The 18,082-nt window shown below is 32.8% G+C and overlaps 1 protein-coding gene across 2 annotated transcripts in view; it reads right to left on the reverse strand.

Annotated features, from left to right (window-relative positions):
* Moe (moesin) overlaps positions 1-18,082 on the reverse strand; it is an 84,252-nt gene that overhangs the window by 32,866 nt on the left and 33,304 nt on the right. For both annotated transcript variants that reach the window (XM_088268368.1, XM_088268366.1), the window contains one exon: positions 4,212-4,391. In XM_088268368.1, the coding sequence (XP_088124494.1) occupies positions 4,212-4,391 (180 nt within the window). The remainder of the gene's footprint in view (positions 1-4,211; positions 4,392-18,082) is intronic.

Here is an 18,082-nt window from a genome sequence, read left to right on the forward strand (position 1 = left end):
GGAAGGAATGCAAAGCTGAGATAAGCATTATCGATAAAATTAAGAAAGGTGTGTTGAGACGGTTTGGACATGTAGAACGAATGAGTGAGGAAAGAACGGTAAAACAAATTTATGAGGCGAATGTTAGTGGGAAAAGAAGCAGAGGAAGACCGAGAAAAACATGGCACGATCAGGTATGCCAAATACTTGAAAGTGGTCAGGTTAGGAGTCGTAACAATCGGCGGGTATGTATGAGGAGATGCATGAACGTGGAAGAGGCGAAGAATGTTTGCAAGGACAGAGTGGTGTGGCGCTCTATTCTCTCTGCCTACCCCTGCGGGGAAGCGGCGCGATAGTTAGTTAGTTAGTTAGTTTACAATACATGATTCAGCTGATCTTCATCGTCGTTTCTAATAAATTTAAATTTTCACAATACCAGACATCAAAACACGCTTTGGACGGGCAAGATATTTCTACGCATTCGATCGTTTGACGCTTAATGACGGGAAGGGTATTTTTATCTTCTGCGCCGGCCTGATTTCAAAGGCAAAAAAGAAAGAATTATCCAATGTTTTTATATGAATATTATATGCCAATCTCTTTATTAAGGTCTTAAATATATGTATATAATTATCAAATCCTGTCGCCAGCGGTCTGCAGGCGTAAAAAAATACTTTTCTGAAATGTGTAAAAACAAATCACATGACTCCTGTAAAATAGTTTTAGTTATGAATATGGTATCATATTATTGATTTCAGCTCTTGAAATGTACAAACTGGTTACCAAAAAAATGAGTGCGGCGAAAATAGAAAGAAAACGCCCTTTCATTCATACAATAACTATCCAAATCTGATCATCTTTATTCTACTTTCGAACTATCTGTATTCTAAACTGATAAGATAAAAAAAAACATACAAAAACTAATGGAAGTTATATGGGAGAGGTTTACTAAGCGATTAGCAAAATAAGCCCAAAAATGAGAACACTTTATTATCTTCCATTTGTTATAATTATTATCGTAATATTATTTACTATTGTACGAACAATTTGAGATAATAAACCATGCGTAATTTTTAAAAGGAATTTTTTATCTTATCTCAAAAAAATACTAATCTCGTCGTGGAAACGATGACTTCATCTTCCAAACTATACTTAGAAATAAGTAAATAGCGTTGCAAAGATACAGCGTTTAATCAAACATCTCGGTCATACTGCTACACTAAACAGAGAGAGAGTAAATTACGTTTTCGAGAGCTTTTTTTTTTATTGTGGCTCAGTCTGGTTAAATTTAAAAGAAAGAAAAGATAAAACACAAATTTCCGATAGCCTAAATTTCATAATGCTTGTGGGTATACAATATTATAGCAGCTGTCAAGTAGCGCGATGTTCACCATGAGCAATGAATTGCTGTTACGTTCAATAGATGGTGCTGCCATCGCAGTAAAAAAAATATTTTTCACCCGTCAAGGTTTACCGTCTATTTATAGAAAAACACGCGCCTATTCGTATGCAACGTTGTGTCAAAAATTTAAAGCAATCGGTGAATGATAAGAGATTTAAGATTTCGAACAAATAAACATTGACATTTTTGTTTATAAAGATATAGATTTATAGACCTTTCATCAAAAAATTATCGTGATTTTGACTCACTTTCCTTAGTTGGATCAATTTGGAATTTCGCATACTTATGAATTATTGATTGAAATTTCAAACTTCTAAAGATTGTACTAGAAAATCGTAAGAGACATGTAATGAAAAGATTTTTTTAAGGTCGTCCGGACAACATGAAATTATTGTCAATAACTGTGACATATCTTCCGGCTAATTGGGACGAATTGCAAATTCCAACCATACTAAAGCAGTTTATTACTAAGAGATATAGCAAAAATATAATTTTATGAGAAATTCATTATGTATGGCATCGTCAACCTAAACTAAACCATAAAGGTTTGTAATATGAAAAAATCAAGTACACCATGAGTGACAAGTACACCATCAGTGACAAGAGTGACATATTAAATTATTAGTTTTCCGACAGTATGAGAACATTCAAGAAATCACTCGAAAAATAATTTGGAGGATTGAAATGAAATAATCATTATTCTAACGACTTCGACAACGATTACGAAATTAATTCGGAATTATAACAATGCTATGAATGGATGATTGCTTAAACCACATTCCCGTCAGTTGTCAGTCGTAAATGGCAACAAAATTATGCAATTATATAGGATTTTGTGAAACAAAACGGATGTGCGCCAAGCAAAATAATAATTCAACTCTGCGTAGGACGAATCTCAAATATTTGAGTATATATGTGGTTGAGTGCAATTTGCAGAAAATACTAAGCCTAAAAGGAGTAAATGAAATGTCATGTAGTGATGACTATTTTATTATTTTTTTTCCCTTGTAACCTTTTCCCGATCTAATTTTAAAACGGTAATTTGAAGCAATGAACTCCCCCTCATAATAGCACAAGAATTTGCCACTACGAAAAATAAATTTACACGATGTTTATATGAGTCTTAATATTAAGATACAAGATAACATAAAATACGGTTCAAACTTTCCCTGTAATGTAGCAAGATATGTACATACGACTTAATATCATCAGTCACAAGCAGAACGCAAGAAAACGTGTTTTGAGATATTGGAAATTAAAAGTTTGGTTCCTATTTCAATTTCCTTTGAAAAAAATTAATGCATGGGTAATTTTTTTTCATATATGGTAATCATATTAGTTTGTACGTTTTACCGGAATATTAAACTCGAAATTTTATACTGAACGAAATTTACGACAATTTGCTAAATATAATATAATATCAATATAACATCTAAGTGTATAATTTTAAAGCAATTAAACGTTATAATACATGCGTGTTTAATTACCATAAACTCGGTAAGTATATGCATACAATAATAAAATATCTTTAGATAAGAATCTCTTACAGGACTAATTTTTGTACAATATAATATTATCGGTACATAATTTTGCAGCTGTATATGGCATTGGAGGCGACATCGCACTGAAGCACATTGTCTGGGCAAACAGAAATACAATTGTTCGGTTTTGAATATTAAACAGCAAATGCGGGATGAAAAAAAGACCAACATCGCCCACGAGCGGTGTACTAAACACTGCCAATGAGAAAGATCGACGCAAAAAAGACGAGAAATAAAACGTAGTTGTTTCGATGTTTTGTAAATCAATAAATAATTAGAACGCGGTGGATTGTCATATATCATACGACTAGTTTAATAAGTAATCACTAAGCTATTTTTTTTTTTAAATAAATTTCGTCAAATTTATATGTTCATAATAGTTGAAAAGGCATATTGTCTCTTTTCCGCCTGTAGAGATAAAGAATGGCATATCTCCCGATAAAGAGTTATTTTTTAACGACTACATCCATTAAATTTATTTCGGAGTAATCTTGAGTACAAACTTTTGTCATGTCATTTAAACTTCATATTGTTTAGAGTTTATTTATCACCTTTATTATATTATATTTAAAAAAAATACATCTCAATCGGGAGTCAAATATTCTCAATTAATTTTCACGAATATAAAGGTCAACTTTTAGAAAAAAATTGTGCGCATATATTTAAAAAAATAAAACATTGATATACATAGTACTTAAAAGAAAATTAATCAGGGCAATATAAATTTCAGTCGTACAATAATTTACTTCACTTGTTACAATTTAAAACGCTTTTTAAATAAAATAAAAACGACACGGTCGAAAAATCGAGATGACTCTACAAACACGAACAATGTAAGCAAACGGTCCGAAAAACAAAAAAAATGCTAGATTTTAACACTTATTAAATATGTTCTTAAAGAAATCCAAATATATTTATAACATAAGCACCCACAGATGCGTTTGACAGACAATTTTTTTTAAATAATAACATTTTAATCCTTCACTGCATGACTTTTTTTTGCATGACTGCATGACTGCATTGACAGTTCGTCTTCGAGAGACAAGTGAAGTTATTATTTTGGCGGTCATAGCACGTCTTTTGGCTAAATTATGAACTATATACGTGAGTTATGAATGTATCTCATCAGTAACAACAAAGAATGGTTGCTTATATTTTTAAAGGACTTTTAAAATTAACTTTTGGGTATGTAACAAATTTGATACACTATGCAGTGAAGGGTTAAGTTGTACGCCACAGTATAGACGTTCGTTAGTATTATGGGGGCACAAAGCCAGTTTAGAGATTACCTTTTTGTAGAGCTTGATCCAGGTGAGGTCGCCCTTGGAGTCGGTGTACTGGAGGCCGAAGAACCACACTTCCCGCAGGCCGATGGTCTTGACGACCTGGTCGAACAGCTGCTTGCCGGTCGTGGTCTGCTGGATCGCGAACTCCAGCTCCGCGTCCATCGTCGTCACCCGCACGTTCATCTGGAATTCAACAAGTTTCACATCAGCGCTTCGTTCGATCCGTAATAATTCATCGCTAGAATTCCATTGGCTTGTACTGCTGCTGTACATCACGTAGAAAGTAGCATCTCCGTAATTTTATTTATTTATTATTTTTTTATTAAAAGGAATCCGCAAAGGGCCAAATGTCAATACTAGGCAATGTAATACAATATCGAAGGTAAGATCCCTTGTGTACAAAAGTTGAAGATTATCCACTTCGTTTATTTGGGATGTACCTATATAGTATTGTACATTTTATTTCTTTATTATTATAATTATTGAATGAATAACCCGTAAAGCGTCTATTTTAGATGCTTGTCTGCAGGTAGGATAGTAAGGATAGGGAAGGTAAATGTGAAAAATACATCACAAAAACCCAGACCAATTGAAAATAATTATTTCTTGAATTCATTTTGCAATTGGCGGGAATCGAACCCGCGACGCCAGTTGCGCAGTCGAGCGTCTACCCAACTGCGCCACGGCGCCTGTCCAATTGAGGACTCTTTCTTTTTAAGTAGGTGGGATCAGAGGTGATTGTAACAAATGTTAACTAAAATAGTTATTCCAATATATGTAGATGTCGGTAGTGAACTCACATGTACTGTGTCACGAGTTTGGCCAATATACATATCTAGAAGTTCCAAAAATGAGTAATGTAGTTGGCAATCATGGGTAGAATTGGGGAATGTTACACGTGTGTAAAGTGATTACTTCACCAAGCCTATGACGGTCGTAAGACCTGTAAATGCCCAGACTTTCTTCATCTGTGAAGGATCATAAATGAAAAGATATCAAAAATGTAAAATAAACTCCTAAGCGGAGAAAATCCAGATTTGTGAATAAGTATTTGGACACACTCAAAATGACTACTACTACTACTGCCATCACGCCGTTTCCCTGCAGGGGTAGGCAGAAAGGATTAAACGCCACACTATTCTATCCAGACATACACTCCTCGTTTCCTTCACATCCATACATCTAGTCATACACGCCCTCCGATTACGCAAACTTTTGACACCGCCATGTAAATTATATACAGATTTGGGATATTTGTTACAACCTCCCCTTGTGACTTTCGTCCTCGGTTTCATCTATTATGTGATAAGAGGTGACACACAAATCAAACAATCGGATAATTACATTTGTTTACACTGGTGAAACACAACGTAGAAGTACCGATCAAGCCTAACAAACAATTCGGGTATACGAGACGTAAGTGCCCGCAATATAACCGACTACGTAACGTGATGGCGTGTATAATGTGATTAGTGTGTAATGATAGTAATATTGCCATATCAGCGAAATGACAACGCTTTTTGTATTATTTGGATAAGGACTCTTCCGCGTAAAGTATCAAAATGAAAGGATTCATAAAATTAAATGATTTGCGTTATTAGCGCGTTCCATTGGCAATCATCGTTGGCAATTTTCAGAGCAGACTGGGATTATTTTATTTTATTTCAAAACAATAAAAAGGTTAATTCGGCATACATACTCGCACATTCAGCCTACAGTACGGCTGTCCAAACTCAAAACACTGTATGGGACATTTTTTTGTAGTGCGTTTTTTTTTGCATTTTTGGACTAAGTAGATTCTACTTAGTCCAAAAATACAAAAAAAACGTACTACAAAAAAATGTCCCTTACTGTGTTTTAAGTTTGGACAGCCGAATAAATATGAATATTAATATATATTTATATGTAGAGAGTTTTCCTTATTGCATCTCAGTTGAATGGCATTGATGTGACAGAGCTGTAGTTTCAACAAGATGGCGCAACACACCACACGACGGGTGCCACCATCAATTTTTGAAATTTGAATTTGTATGCCTCTAAAGTAAAACATCCTATACATGGTATTCTATATTTGGTATCTTCAAAAAATCTGTTTCATATCAAGTTCGTTTCAGCACGAAATCACCACTATTATAATGAAATGAAATCATTCTTTATTTTACATCATAGGTACAGATGGTTTTAAACATTATGTATTTTGACATAATTCCGGCTTGCAACACAAAAAAAGTTGGCCCAGTAAATCTGCCCACGCCAAAAAGTCGTATACATTAAATACAATAAATCACGGACACAAATATAGTGCAAACAGGATGCGTGCATACGACTGAAATATACATTCGGATGTTCTCCGAAGATTCGTTGCCAAATTATAGCAACCGGTGAAAGGCGAATTGTCGTATGTGCAAAAATAAACCCTATACTGATTACGACATTCCGTCTTCCCGTTTAGAGGTTGGAAGTCGGAAAAGCGGGGAAATAATAACGTAACTGGTCTAAAAATGATTTAGCGTCGGTATCGATAATAAACTAAATGTATCCGGGACTAAATCCTCACATAAACAAAGCGGAGCTGAAAGAACTCTGTAAATCTGGATTTAACAGACAATTTCGAGATGAAATGTTACAATTTGAATACGTAACACTAATTGTTACATTTAAATGTTATTTTTTGACGGAACTCGGCTTTAATAATACGACAGTTTACACTATTGTGAAATATACAGACATTTCCAATTACTCAATGACACTTACAATGTTATCCTTAATTTATGATGATTATATATTTTTCTTGGCGTTAGAATTTTTTTATTGGCGTTATTTCATTATTTTTTTTTCGACGAATATAAAAAAAAAGTACAAAAATAATAAAATACGAGGTACATTCTCACTTAATTATTTGACCAATCAGCTCTTTTAACATTAATGGGAATCAATAGCAAAAGGGATACGTACGGATAGATATTTTAACTTTTTATCATATAAATATATACTGATGAAATTATTGTGTAAGAAGTGTTATTAAAATCAATACACGGTAAAAACTTCATACGAACGAAATTGAATAAAATATATAATAAGGATAATTTATTAAAATATTAAATCGCTGCATGGCAACACAGATGACAGCAAGTATGCTGTCGTCACCAAGAAAATACATGTAAAAACACGTATTTTTTCCAAACGGGTAAAATGTATAACGTAATAAATTCACCTTAGCAAATTGTCGCATAATTTAAACGTTCCGCATATGGCTGTTTTCAGACTGCATACGTGAAAACGTCCTTGAAATAAATATGTATTATGTAATTAAGATAGCGATTAGGTGTGTGCCATTCGTTCTCTTCATTGTTACCGCGGCATAGTGGCGAGAAACAATATTCAACTGTGGACAAACTTGATAACAAGTAACTGATTACATTTTTTCTAATAATAATTCAAGATAACGCAGCGGAAGTGGTGAAGTGGTAAAATGTACAAAATGGTTTTGCGAACGCGTAAAAATTTGATTAATGATGATTTAAAACTCAAGAGTGGAAGTATTTTACAATCCCCTTATTGCTCTAGGACTAAATCCTGAACATTTTGATCCGCAGAACGTTCAATATTATTAGCCTTAACCGTGAAAAGAGTTATTGGCAGTAACTGGTCAGGTTTATTTGGACCAATTTTAAAGATACCTCGTATATTGTTACCATCATTATGTATGACCTGTTTTCAAAGGCGTTTAAATTTTTTAAATCCAAAATTTTACGATCAGAAAAACTGTAAGTAATTATGTAGTTAGCGTTTAAAAATTATAAATTATTATTAAATGTCGTTTTCTAGATCTACTTGAATATCAAACCCACGATACAAATGCTAAATATTGCGAAATTTGATTAGAATGACAGTTCGAGACTGATTTAAATAAAAGTACTAGACTTGCGTTTTTTTTTACTGTATTTCATTATGATAAAAATAATCATTTACTACTTTCATTAAAAAAAACATATTCATATTTATAAATGCGTAATATTAATTAACGCGAACACACATTTTCGAAAAATATTAATTTTATAATTAACAATAATCGACAAATCCACGGCGTTTTTTCTGTCCTATAGCGATTAATGACATATGTTACAAAACGATAAAATCTCGGTTATTTAGTTAGAGACGGTAAATCAGCTCTCTAGAGAGAAGAAAATCCCGAATCAATGATAATTTACGGTCGAAATTTCAAGAATTTGACGGGAAAAGTATTCCACAGCGGTGAGCTTTTAGGGTTTAAAAAAGGGGATTTAGCTTGGTTTGGAATTACGCCCCACAAATATTACCGCCAACTGTGCGTCCCACTGCAAAAAAAGATTAATTCAATATCATTTCGATTCAGGATAATATTGGTGTTTCATTTCACTCGCTATTTACAACTTGAGAATGAAAGAGATAGACAGCAGAATACGAAGTATTGGTTTATAGTAAATGTGAATGCTGATTTATATACTCGATGCATTGTGAAAATTCAGTTGTGAGATACGTACGACCGGATTCCCAAGTCTGGAGGTGACTCACTCGAGGGAAGTGCGCAAACTACAATATGTACTAAGGCACGATATATCTAGATATTACACAAACATCCAGATAGATTTCTCGATTTGGACTACTCAATGTCAACAGTCTTATATAAAGGGGATATTCGCAAACACAGAATTCATTCACCACAGAGGTCACAAGTCTCTTCACGTCCGATTTTTTTAAAGAATGTAAATATTTTTTGGTTTTTGAATATACTTATATGGAAAAAATATTTTTATACGTATTTTTTAACTCCTCACCTTTTAATAACTCTTTTTCTTTCAAAACCATAAAATTATTTTAAAAAAAAAAATATATTTTCAATGCACAAACGGTGTTTTAAGAAAAAAATCAATTACGTAAAATGTTACCTGGATTAAAAGAAAATTAAGTTGCGACTTAACGAATCCTGGGCCTTAAAATACTAGCAGCAAACCCAAGTAATACCACGTGGATAACTAACAATAAAGAGTTAAAAATAGAGAGTTGACAAAGAAAAGTGGATATTTGAAAAACAGACAAACCAATCGGTAGCATACAACAACAAAAATGCAAAATGTTTGCTTAATATCTTCACCAAGTTCCATTCATTCATGGCAAAATTAATCACTGATAATAAAAAAACAATCAACTGCCCCCGGTTTTATTATCGTATTACAAACAGTGACTATTAATGCAAACAAATAAATAATGTATTGCTGTACGTTTTGTTTGCAGTATGATGCAATTGCAGAAAATACTGATTAGGCGGACCTTTTTTATGGAATAATGATGATAACATTTATTTTTTGGCATTTGTAGCGATTTTGTAGCTTTAACCACTTTATGCGTATTTTATTGGTGGCTGGGTCAATAATACAACGAAATTAAAGCGTAAAAAATGGTATTTCATCCATTTTTCATAAGCCGAAAGAAATTCCATTAAAAAGGCAAATGAAAATATTAATTTTTAATTCAAGTTTTACTTAGTAAATACCACTATTTCTATGGGTATTTTTACCAAGTGTAACTTAAATTAAAAATGCATAGATTTTACCACAAAGTAACTGCCGAATCAATTCATGAAAATATTAAGGTGAAGAATATTTTTATTTTATATTTTTATATTTGCTTCTTATTATACTGGTTTTATTTCAATTTGCGTTTGTCGTGTGCTTACATTTTTCTTTATCTTATTGTACTGTCCAATATCAGGCTGTTATTGGCAAGTGATGTAATGGTTCAGAATTCCTCAGCAACGATAAGATAAATAACGAAAAATTATATTTTGTCTGAATCTTGAGAATCATAAAGTTATAATTTGTTTACGGAAAGGCCTAAAAAATGTGAAAATACGTATATATTTTTAACATCTTGAAAAAAACCATTCGTTATTCCAAAGTCAAGAACAACAATTGCCGGTAATGACACTCCCAACACCCAAGGGTATTCGGAAATAATCAATTAGCTTTACGGAATGAATTGACTGCATTGTACTCACACTGAGACTTCCTGTTGCAACTACCCATCAGGTTACTGCATTCCAAATATGCACGCCATCAATGTGTTATCGCGATAGTAACTTGATTATATCATTTTATAACTGGTATACACTAACGTATACTAAATAATAACAATGGTCATACAATATCGATCAGGACTTCCACCTTGAATAAAACATTAAGACGTCATAAGTTACAACGTCATATTTTTATTCATATTTCTTTTATTACTTAAGGATGCATATTAATCCACCCAAGTATCCACCCTTCTTTCTGAACCTAATTTTAGAATTGCGATCATAATTTCTAAAATGATTAAGCTAAACGCATTGAAACTATGAAAAGTTTATCCATTTGTATTATTATTTTGTTTGTAAATAAAAATAAGACTTGACACTGCCAGAAATATCCTCTAACTGGGTAACTGACAAAAAAATTGGTAGAAAAATTTATAAAAAATTAGATTACCGTGAATTCAATTTCGATATCCTTTATTGAAAAATAACATATAAAACACTTTAAAAACATTTTGAAAATTTAATGCTTAGAATTAAAACGATTGGAAAGTAGGTACTGGAAAACGGGGAACGAAAAACAACAGACCGCAAAAGGTCTTGAAAATTGAAAAATGTCTCGATGTTTGAATGATTTCAAATACTAAGTAAAACATTGATTAAAAACTTACAAGAGAACACTGAATGTAAAAAAAAAAATTTGAGTCGTAAAAATATTGTCCCAAGCAATCTTAATACCAAACGATACTCGTAAAGCCGTTGGTTATTTTGATTTATTTTAAAACATATTATATAATTAAGTCACATATATAATATTCCTGATGAGTAATTTCAATTACCAATTTTGGGACTAAGGTTAACAAAACTGTAACACAAAATCAGTGTATCCTCATAAATTCGCTCCCTAGTTGGATTTTCGATAAATAGTAAAACATGTGTTGAATTGCTTTTAATGAAGTGTGAATACCAAATTTCACGTTTGTAACACATTTGGTTTTCAAGGTATTGTCGTAAAAACATGGGGCGCTCATAGAAATACAATGTACCCTCGAAATTTCACGTTTCTAGGTTAAACGGCAAAGGCTGTGGGTTGTGAGTGAGTCAATCAGCCAATCGGGGCAATTATTCATATATTTTCATTTATTTCAATTATTCATATAACTTTTTATATCTGACAAGTCGCTCACTCCTTTCAAGAACGTCATAAATAAAAAAAAATTGATTTTTCAAGATAACGTTTTTAAAGTTTAAAAATATAGCACAATGTATTAAAAATAAATATCAAGCCACTTATTGAACTTTCTACTGTGCCACAGATCTTTTTAGGTAAAACCTGAAGGTTTTTCTCCATTTGAAAAACATTTAATCCATTTAAAAAAAAATTAAACAACAACTTTTCTTCAAAATGCAAAAACAACATTATCGCCCTGTAGCGGGTTGATATAAAGTTAAAAATATGCCTCTTTTGCTGGGATATAGTACATTTTCTGGGCATTCCGAAAACATGCAGAACTCAAAATTGTCGATTTTTGATTTATGACGTTCTTGATAGGAGTGAGCGAAGTGTGAAATTGAATTCTTATACGATAACCATATTATCCAGAAATATGCACGTATTTCAATGCAAGCAGTGCACATCGGGGGTTCTAGTGAATATCAGTATGCAATAAAGAGAGACAAACAATGTCTTATAACATCGTGTACAAAATGCCGTCTTACCGAGCTTACGGCACCGTCTCGAAATACGTTGCTTTGTCGATATTTTAACGACATTGGCACCCACAACGTAATTTATGACTGCATACATTATCGAGAGTTGCATGTGCATACAGAAATACAGTTTGCTTCATCGCAATATTATCAATCATTTACAGCAGAACTTGAGAGAAAAACGAATGCCGTAAATGTGCTAATGGATTGGTTTGTTTGATCAACACATCCTACGTGGACAAGAAAATTGAGGACTGCGCTTCGTGAAAGATTTACTTTAAAAACTTAAAAACCTACGTTCATTTCGTCTGTTTAAATAGTATTTTACTCAGCGAAAAAAAAAATGTTTATTGAATATCCATATTGTATTATTTTTTTAAAGATATGTATATGCACTGTTGTTGGATTCCATTCGTACGTTTGTTGTAATTTTGATTATTTTGGAATTTTGGCTGACGGTGGTGCTTTCAGTTAGTGCAATATGCCAATGAATAGAAAAGGAATGTTCAATAATTGGCAGAATGGTGAACGATACACGAGTGTATAAAGTGAATACTTAAGTCAGCCAAATGTCAGGTAGTAAGACTTGGGATGTTAAGACTTCCATCTTCTTTCGCATAAAAACCATAGATGCTTCGTCTCAAGTAGAGACACAAATAATATATTTTACTTTCATTAATTGATTACGGTGTTTGAAAATGATGCGGAATGCATCGAAACACGTGTCACAGTAGATTTTAAGAAATAGTGGTATTTACTAAGTAAAACATTAATTAAAAATGAATATATTTTATGCTAGTTTGATTCGTGCGTTTTGTGCGATGATTTACACCCATTGTGGCGTAGTTCGAGTTGCATTTAAAAAAAAATAGAAGCGGCATTAATGCACCACGTTTTGTATAAATTGGACAGTCCATAACCAATTAAAAAAACAACGATTCTCTCGACTTTTACTGTGGCTATTGGAATGTAAAGATACGATTTACTCTTTCACATTATTTCACGGTGGAAAAACTCTAAATTTACAGATCATTTGCCAAATATCGTTTCTCTGCCACTGGTAGGGATCGTGATTAGTCATATAAAACTATTTTTGAAGATAATTAATAAATAATTAGTCAATCAGAAGCGAAACTCCGCATTCGTACACCCACTGAGCATTCATTGTGAGTCCACTCGAATATTTATTCTGATCGATGTGGGTGGATTTTAAGAACCCGAAATAGAAGACAATGTGTACTGCAAGTCTATTTAGGGATTCTCATTACTACAAGAGACTGAAATAGAAAGTAAGATAAAACTTTGTTGTGGTTCAAAACTTGTGGTAGTAGAAAGACATGACTCATCATTTGATGTGAATCGGAGAAGAAAAAAAATACTTGAGAGAAGAAAAGAAAGAGTCTCACAAGACAAGAGTTAAAAGAAATATTTGTATTGTTGTAGGTTTATTTATTAAACGAAAGTTATAGAAACTGCAGGCAAAACAAACTAGTTCAAAAAGAAAAAATCAATTGAATAATTTTATCTTAAATATTGTACGTATAAATTCGGGTAAAAGTAATTATCTATAAAGACTGTGGTGACTTTTAAGCCTCTAGTAAAATTTATTATTAGATTAAAACCAATATTTTTAGCTTTTCCACTTTTTTATTTGACCAGCGACCGGGTTTCGTCGTTACCGACATCATCAGACTGGTTTTAATCTAAAAATAAATTAAAAATGCAATTCCATCACGAAGTGTCAGTGGATAATATAAATATACCTCTAGTAAAAGTTGCCAAAAAGTACAGCTTCAAATTCGAAGCTATTAAGAGTTAAGGAGCAAATTAAACGAGAAGACCGAGGAAAACTTGGCATGACCAAATACATACTTCAAGTACTTGAAAGTGGTCAGGCCAGTTGTCAGAGATGCATGAACATGGAAGAGGCGAAGAATGTATGCAAATATAGTGGGGTGAGGTTTTATCCTCTCTAGCTACCTCTGCGGAAAAGCGATTGTAGTTTGCGTAAAAAAATGTATATTATGTAATTAGAAAGATCAAATTTTGTCTGGCCGCAGTGAATAATCAATCCAATTGGACACTAATAAACGAGACGTTTTAAAATGCACAATCGCGTAATCCGAGGAGACAGAATGATGTCTCTTTTAACATATCGCTTACTCCTTTCAAGAACGTCATAAATCAAAAGTCGTCAATTTTCAGTTGTGCATGTTTTCGGAATGCCCAGAAAATGTAGTACATCCCAGCAAAAGAGGTATATTTTTAACTTAATATTTACCCGCTACAGGGCAGAAAGTGTTGTTTTTGTATTTTGAAGAAAAGGTGTGGTTTTATTATTATTTAAAAAAAAACTAAATATTTTTCAAATGGAGAAAAAACCTTCAGGTTTTACCTAAAAAGATCTGTTGCACAGTAAAAAGCTCAATCAGTGGCTTGATATTTATTTTTAATACATTGTGTTATATTTTTAAACTTTAAAAACGTTCTCCTGAAAAATCAAGTTTTTTTATTTATGACGTTCTTGAAAGGAGTGAGCGATATGTATGAACCATACGCCGGTGTTTCGGTAATCTGAGATTCACATGATGAATGCACTAATCTACCTGACTACTGTCGCTGTAGTGAAGCGTGAAGCGAGTTGAAGCGTGTCGCATCCACGCCTTGGTGCACCGCACTCGCGTTGTGAATTGTGGTGCACTTAATTTGCATGGACCTCGTGTAAGAATGGGCTAATAAAACCTCGATGCGTCTTCGCGATAGTGTTCCGCACCGACCGATTCCAAATAACAAAGACCCGCTCGCTTATTGAATGACCGCATCCAGAAAGGAAACGTTGCGTTGAACAAAAGCTGCGGTTTCCGGCAAGAAGGAGCAAAAAACGGGAAATAAAACCTACTTCGCGTTACCCTTCCTTGGCCCTCTTTTGAATTTATCATTCCCCTTCTCAACCTAAAAACATGTATTTTTTAATTCAAGTGTACGGTGTTTGAGAATGAGGCAGAATGCATCAGCACAAATAAATTTTAAGAAATAGTGGTATTTACCAAGTAAAACTTAAATTAAAAATGGCTAGATTTTTACTATAAAGTGAATGCTGATTCAATTAATGAAACCTATTTTTTGGCTATCCATCATTAAAAAAACTACATACTATAATATTACGAAATATGTATTGCCTAACCACACACTGTTTATGGTGCATTATTAGTACATGGTCATTTAAAATCAATCGAATCAAACAGTACAATTATTTAAATGCAATACGAACATTATAAGATTATAAAAAACATAATAATATAAATTATTAGGAGAATTATCGTACATATATTTTATTTAGTAGAAACATTTTATTTATAATAAAATATTTCTACTAACTTACACATTTCAATCATGGATATCACCTAACGTTTATTACAAAAACGTTGTTTAGGTGCTTTCATTAACGTTACTTGTAACATAATATAGCATATGTAACATAACATAAGCTTTTCTAAATTTGAGTAATATGGTCACCAATCATAGGTAGAATGGTAAATGTTTTACAGTGTATATTTCTATATCGTCATCTCAAACTACTTGTTTATCTATGTTGAGATGAATATAATAACTATTTGGAGGTTGGAGCTTTTTATTGACAAGTGAAACAATCTATGTGTGTTCACACTGCCACAGATGTTATCAGGAACAGACAAACTAATGCCGCAAATAATTTCAGGATTTTTGATCCTCCTGCGCAACAATAAATAAAAATGCGCAATAAAATACATATATGTCTAGTCTATAAACTAAATCAAGCACACACAGGAGAAAATCGATCAGATCTACATAGTCAAGGACAGTGCCCGTGCTCTCATGTAGAGATATTTCACCGAGTTCTTTTGTATGTACTTTCTCTGCCGTAAGAGAGTACTTGTAGCTCATGTTGCCCCCAAATTTTGTGATGTTTTGAGAGACACCATAGACAGTTCAGAAAGTCTCGCCGCCTCTCTGGTCTAATATAAGAAATACTGTGGCTCCATATTTAGCCCCGGTCAATAATATCACGGTCATGATGTGTCCCAAGATTCTTATCCCCAAACGTCCTGAGAATGGTATAAAACCATCGCGAATAAGTCCACCATCCCGAACTATAAGCCCAGTATTAAAAGAAGATGGAAATACAGTAATATGCAAAACTTAAATAATCGAGACAGTGTTAAACATTGATAAACAAATAATAAATACTGTAGATTGTACATAGGATTTAGCACTAAAACAAACTATTCCAAGACCAGCTCGATCAACATGCAACTAATCCATGGGCTATTAAAACTGCTATTACGACAGTAATTAATACCAGTCACTTATGTATATCTTGTGTCATTAAGACGTTGATACAATGATATACATAAGTTGGCATTACTATAAATACTTTCGTACACGCAGATGTCATTAAAATACAGGAACATTATACTGCTTATGTGAGCAGAATATTCTGCATAATCATTTCAAAGCGACCAAAATAATGAATATTTTCATATCATGACACTTACTGGAAAATACAAATATTCATTTGAATTTTAATTATTCAATGTCCGCTACCTGTATACTGTAATTTACTGATCTAATAACGGATTCCTGACTCCCTATGGTACGGACAATTCAGTTGAAGACAGTCATAATGACGCTTGGACCCAAGATCGATCTCATCACGGCTTCTTCTAATTATTATTGTCATTCATAATCTATTTCCTTTTCCATCTATTGACATAATCACGAATCTTGCAATTAAAATATAAATTTTATGACCAAAAATATATACAAATTGACTATATTTTCCTTATGCTGCAAAAAACTAATTTAAACAGGAAATTAATCAACTGGCAAAAAAATATTTATAATATTGGATGGTGATGTAAACCAAATGTTATTCATATTTGACCATAGAATATTGTAACACAGTTGACTCATAAGTTGCAATGGCGACAATATCCGTCTGGATTTCATATGTGGGACTTGACACTTCAAAACATTAAAGGTTAAACAGTTATACAGCAGCGTGAAAGAGATATCTCCAAAAAAATAACGTTGGCAAAATCAAAATGACAAAAAACCCGTTAATTTTGTTATTATTTGAGATAGGAGATACCAGTTACTTTTATCACAAGGAATAGGTTTTTAAGGTATAAGTTACAAGTAAAAGGTAATTCAAATTTACAACGGGAATTTAATTATTAAATTATTGAAATCAGCAATAAAACTATGTATTCACATTGTAATTTTCAAAATTTGCAAGAAAACGAACAAATACAGAAAGGAAACGTATGGCAATCTTTGGGAACATCCTTAATGCAGAAAATCTTTTTTGCGGGAATAATTTCGTAAATTAAACTAACTAACCCGCCGCTTCCCTGCAGGGGTAGGCAGAGAGAATAGAACGCCACATCACTCCTGTCTTTGCAAACATTCGCCTCTTTCACGTTCATGCATTTCCTCATAATATCCGCCTATTGTTTCGACTCCTAACTAGATCGCATTATTAAGCATACCTGATCGTGCAAAGTTTTTCTCGGTCTTCCTCCGTTTCGTAAATTATAACACATAATCAAATCAACGACCTAGTAAAATAACATTTAAAAAATAGCACATGAAATAAAAAATGGATCAAACACTTTTGTAACGGTTTTTACAGTTCGGTGCGTTCAAAAATAGCTTCCGAAAGTAACAAAGTGGTCTAATTATCGTGAGATTAAATACGTTAAGATTTTGACCTTTTTTATTTATGGGTTGATTAAAATAATTGACTTAATTGTTAAACCTTACCAATTAAAACGTATTTATGAACCAGACATGAAATATGAACACATGGTACTGGCGAAATCTCCAGACGCAGAATTGTTAAGGACCAATAAAATAAATCATCGTTTCCATGCGAAAAGGAGAGACGACTCAACTGGCATCGGGCACGTCTTGAAATCAGAGACGGATTTTTATTCAGAAAAAAGAAAAGAGCAAAGAAACTAAAGAGAACAGTAATTATTTTTCAATCAGACATGTAATGTGACAACAGGCTACAATCGACACCTTGCGTAGTATTCGTGTAATATTTGTGCTAACATACATGTTTAAA

The sequence above is a fragment of the Brachycentrus maculatus genome, unplaced genomic scaffold (assembly GCF_059751285.1).
Source record: "Brachycentrus maculatus isolate JH-2025_06_01 unplaced genomic scaffold, ASM5975128v1 h1tg000322l, whole genome shotgun sequence".
Taxonomy (NCBI): domain Eukaryota; kingdom Metazoa; phylum Arthropoda; class Insecta; order Trichoptera; family Brachycentridae; genus Brachycentrus; species Brachycentrus maculatus.